The 4,613-nt window shown below is 43.9% G+C and overlaps 1 protein-coding gene across 1 annotated transcript; it reads left to right on the forward strand.

Moving 5' to 3' along the window:
- Positions 1 to 2,511: 2,511 nt before the first annotated feature.
- Positions 2,512 to 4,205, forward strand: LOC127313748 (patatin-like protein 1). Its single transcript, XM_051344218.2, has 3 exons — positions 2,512 to 2,710; positions 2,829 to 3,010; positions 3,108 to 4,205. The coding sequence occupies exons 1-3, from the start codon at positions 2,567 to 2,569 to the stop codon at positions 4,003 to 4,005; spliced, it is 1,224 nt and encodes a 407-aa protein (XP_051200178.1). The 5' UTR covers positions 2,512 to 2,566; the 3' UTR covers positions 4,006 to 4,205.
- The last annotated feature ends 408 nt before the right edge of the window (positions 4,206 to 4,613 follow it).

Consider the following 4,613-nt stretch of genomic DNA (forward strand, 5'->3'; position numbering starts at 1 on the left):
CAAAGCACTTTTCTGGTGCCGTTGCTACTTATTCATACCACCTGTATTTCACTATCTCTTCGCCGAACTAGTGCACCTATTTGGTGTGTTGGGGACACAAGAGACTTCTTGCTTTGTGGTTGCAGGGTTGCATGAGAGGGATATCTTTGACCTCTTCTTCCCTGAGTTCGATAAACCTTGGGTGATCTACTTAAGGGAAACTTGCTGCTGTTCTACAAACCTCTGCTCTTGGAGGCCCAACACTGTCTACAGGAAAAGGAGGGGGCGTAGACATCAGCGTCCTATAGCATGCTCCTGAATATAGATAGGGAAAACAACAAAACTTAGTTCTTATTGTGATCTTAAGTGTGTCAATTAGTTTCTGAAGCAACTAGGAGCCAAGGGTTTACTGGATAGTTGCTGGACTATTGGAGAGTCATTCTAGGATTAATATACTCATGTATTTGATTTCATGGACCTTCATATTTTATGGTTATGATTCTACCCTTACTAATATGATAAGTTATAGGCATATGAGATACTATATTAACATAAAATGCCAGTTAGTTGGCACCCGTTGAGGTCCATACATATTTCTTCTTATTCTCTTTTGTTATTTCGTAATAACATGTTAATATTTAACAAAAATAATGATAGAATTTATGTGCCTAAAATATAGTGTATTTGTTTACAATACTAGGTTGAATTAGAAAAAAAATGCAAAGATAAATAATCCCTTCATTCCCAAAAATAAAGTTGCTCAAGTTTATCTAAATACGATTATATCTAGACATATTTTTAGTTTGTAGATACATCCGTATCTAGAAAAAAGTAAGCATTTTTTTTGAGGCAGAGGGAGTAACACTTTTAGTTAAATTAAAAATGACGCCCTCGCATTTGCAAGGGCCACCTTGCTAGTTTTAAATTACAATACAATCTAACGGTGTGAGACTTAACTGACCACGAATTTAGCAAATCCCTTAAAAATATGTAGCAAGCATACGGCCAGGCAGATTATAAATTTCGAAAGATAAGAGCTGGTATTGCGCGGATATAGATGAAAGTTTCGTTCTAATTAAGAAATCAAGTGTGTTTTGTTACAAGCTAACGAAATCAGGTTGATAACCATCATGCGTACGACCACTTCCTCACGACAAATTAAAAAGGCACATCATCTCAACATGAGATTTTATAGCATGATGGAAGCGCTAGACTAGGGCAGTACAAGCCTGGGGCAGTATCTTTTAAAAAAACGAGGCAAAAGCATTGTTTTTTATATTGATTAAGAAGGAGCAAACAGGCTAACATTTCAAAAAAAAAATGATGTACTGACAGGGTCGTCGTTTGGTCCAGTGGCATTTAGAAATATGCAGCAAGCGTGCGACCAGGCGCATTGTCAATTTCGAAAGAAGATCAGAGCTGGAATCTCACGGATATAGATGGATATACTTAATAAGAAATCATGCAAGTGTGTTTTGTTATAACCATCATGCCTACGACCATCGCCTCACGACAAATTAAAAAGGCATATCAGCTCTGAAGTTTTATACAAGAATGGACTCTCTAGATCCGAGGCGAGCTCCTACCTAGCTATAGTCAGCGGTTTTGTTCCCCGATTTTGTCACGAAAAGAAAACTCTTTTGCTAGTTTTATCTGAGAATCAAGTTAGTTCCAATGTTTGTATTTTAAATAAAAAGTCAGCTCCAATGCTTTAAATAGCTAGCTATAGTCCAGCTATAGCGCTACGTTCAACTAAGTATAGGTTAAATAAGAAAAACCACTAATTGCCTATAATTTAGCCACTCATTTAGCCGGTAAACTTTCTGTTTTTCAATCTTCTCTTCTACTTATTATTTCCCATGTTCTAAATTTTTATTCAGTTAGATTCGATAAAACTTGTGAGGTGAATGTATATATACTTGTTTCCATTAAATAGTTAAATATGAGTTGTAAGCTCCAGTCATGTTTAAGTCATAGTTTTCTCCTTTATTTTACGAGACATGACTGAAAGTTTCCCTGCTTTTTAGAGAAATGCTAAATAGGAGCCCGCTATAGGTGCATTTTAGCTGTCATAGCTGTGAAAAAAATGCCGCTCTTAAATGCAACAGTCTGTTATTTTAAACTACTTCCCTGTTCCACCAACATTGTCTCAAGTTTTATAAAATTTAGATGTATCTACGTACTAGATAGTGTCTAGATATATTAAATTTTACAAAGTTGAGACAAGTAGGTAGATACATCTAAATTTTAACAAAGTTAAGATATCTTTGGTGGGACGGAGGAAGTAATATGGTTAATTTTTCCAAGTTGTCCAAGCGTGATAACACATCATTTTTCCAAGTTGCACACAAAGTTGACTAAGCCAAGCCCATCAATCGTGACACACAAAACTAGTGTGAAGTCTGTAGACCAAAGATTAAATGATTCTAGAAAAGACCCGGATATGCTTGCATATTACCGCCACCTTACGGGGCCCAGAGTTCTATTTAAATAGCTCGGCCAGCCTCTTGTAGAACCAAGCTAGGACAAGTCTTCGACTCGAGGCCACCGATACGATAGCTTGAGCGTAGCGGAGCCCAAATTAAGCATGAGCAGCAACGCCCACGCGACGATGACCACCAGCCCGCCGCCGTCCATGGGGCAACTCATCACGGTGCTGACCATCGACGGCGGCGGCATCCGTGGACTTATCCCGTCCACCATCCTCGCCTTCTTGGAGTCCAAGCTCCAAGTACGTCCGTCCGTCCGTCCGTCCATCCGCAGCTCTGCTGTCTGGGCATCTCGATCATCGTCCTAGCTAGATAGCTAGATAGGTTGATTCTTACGGAGTGCCTTTTCCTTTTTGGCAGGAGCTGGACGGGCGGGACGCGCGCATCGCGGACTACTTCGACGTGATCGCCGGGACGAGCACTGGCGCTCTGGTGGCGACGATGCTTGCGGCGCCGGACGAAAACAAACGTCCTCTCTTCGCTGCCAAGGATATCAACAAGTTCTACCTCGACAACGGGCCTATGATCTTCCCGCAGAAGAGGTATGTACCCAACAGCTTCCATGCCTCTTTATCGATTGGTGACGCACTCTACTGATGCCTTCTTCTTGAAGAATAATGGGTCGGTTTGTAATTACAGTTACGGACTCCTGAATCCGGTGGCCAATTTGTTGGGCGAGGTGACAGGTCCCAAATACAACGGCAAGTTCCTGCATGATAAGATCAAGAACCTCACCAACGACGTGACCATCGCCGACACCGTCACCAACATGATCGTGCCGACGTTCGACATCAAAGCCCTGCAACCGGTCCTCTTCAACACGTACGAGGCCAAGAATGAACCGCTCAAGAACGCCCACCTGTCGGACATCTGCATCAGCACGTCGGCTGCGCCCACCTACTTCCCCGCGCACTACTTCAAGACCTACGATCCCTTGGGCAAGATCCCCGAGCGTGAGTACAACCTCGTTGACGGCGGTGTGGCCGCCAACAACCCCACCATGGCTGCCATGTCGATGATCACCAAGGAGGTTATACGCCGGAACCCGGACTTTAACCTTGGCAATCCCGCCGATTGCCGCAACTACCTCATCATCTCCATCGGCACCGGCTCGGCCAAGCAGGCGGAGATGTACACCGCGCCAGACTGCGCCAAGTGGGGCCTCCTCCAGTGGCTCCACAATGGGAGCTTCACCCCGATCATCGACATATTCTCCCACGCAAGTGCTGACATGGTTGACATCCACGCCACGGTGCTCTTCAAGGCTCTCCGAGTTGAGAAGAATTACCTTCGCATCCAGGACGACTCACTTCATGGGAACCTCGCCTCCGTGGACATCGCCACCAAAGAGAACATGGAGGCGCTGATCGACATTGGCGACAAGCTGCTCAAGAAAAAGGTGGCCAGGGTGAACATCGACAATGGGAAGTACGAATTCGTCGACGACGAGGGAACCAACGAAGAGGCGCTCGGGCGCTTTGCCAGCAAGCTCTCCGAGGAGCGCAAATTGCGGATGCGCCAAGCCACCCTCGGCTAACACTAGCAGACGCTCGAAGCAGAGATGATGCTCCATAAATCGATCCACCTGAGCAGGGGCGGAGCTATGTTGGAGCCGACCTGGGCCATGGCCCGCCCAGGATCTGGACAATCCTTTGTTATTTGTGCTGGGCCGGCCCAAGAAAGGTTCAGTTTTATTGGAAAGATGAAGGCTTTTGTGTTGCTGGCCCGCCCAGAATTCTTGCTAAGCTCCGCCACTGCACCTGAGTTGTAACATTGTACTCCCTCTCTCATAATTTATTAAGCGTGCGCGTACCCTAGGTCGTAAATTTGATCAACTTTGCATTAGTTATGTGTTATAAAAATTATATCATTAGAAAGTTTAGATGTTTTTTTTTCTAATGATATAATTTTTACATTATATAATTTAAATTATATATATATGTCAAATTGACGATCTAGTGATACGGAAAAAACTAGTAAACTGAGCAGGAGAGAATATTGTGAGTGAACATAAGATTTGCTTGAATAATAAAAGGACCTAGAGGGCAGATCCAACGGATAGTGACCGTTGGCAACGCATCAAGCGCGCCGCTCCCATGTTTAGCAGTAAAACAGTTTACGACGCCGCTAAAATCTAGCTCGCAC

The sequence above is a fragment of the Lolium perenne genome, chromosome 7 (genome assembly GCF_019359855.2).
Source record: "Lolium perenne isolate Kyuss_39 chromosome 7, Kyuss_2.0, whole genome shotgun sequence".
Lineage (NCBI taxonomy): Eukaryota > Viridiplantae > Streptophyta > Magnoliopsida > Poales > Poaceae > Lolium > Lolium perenne.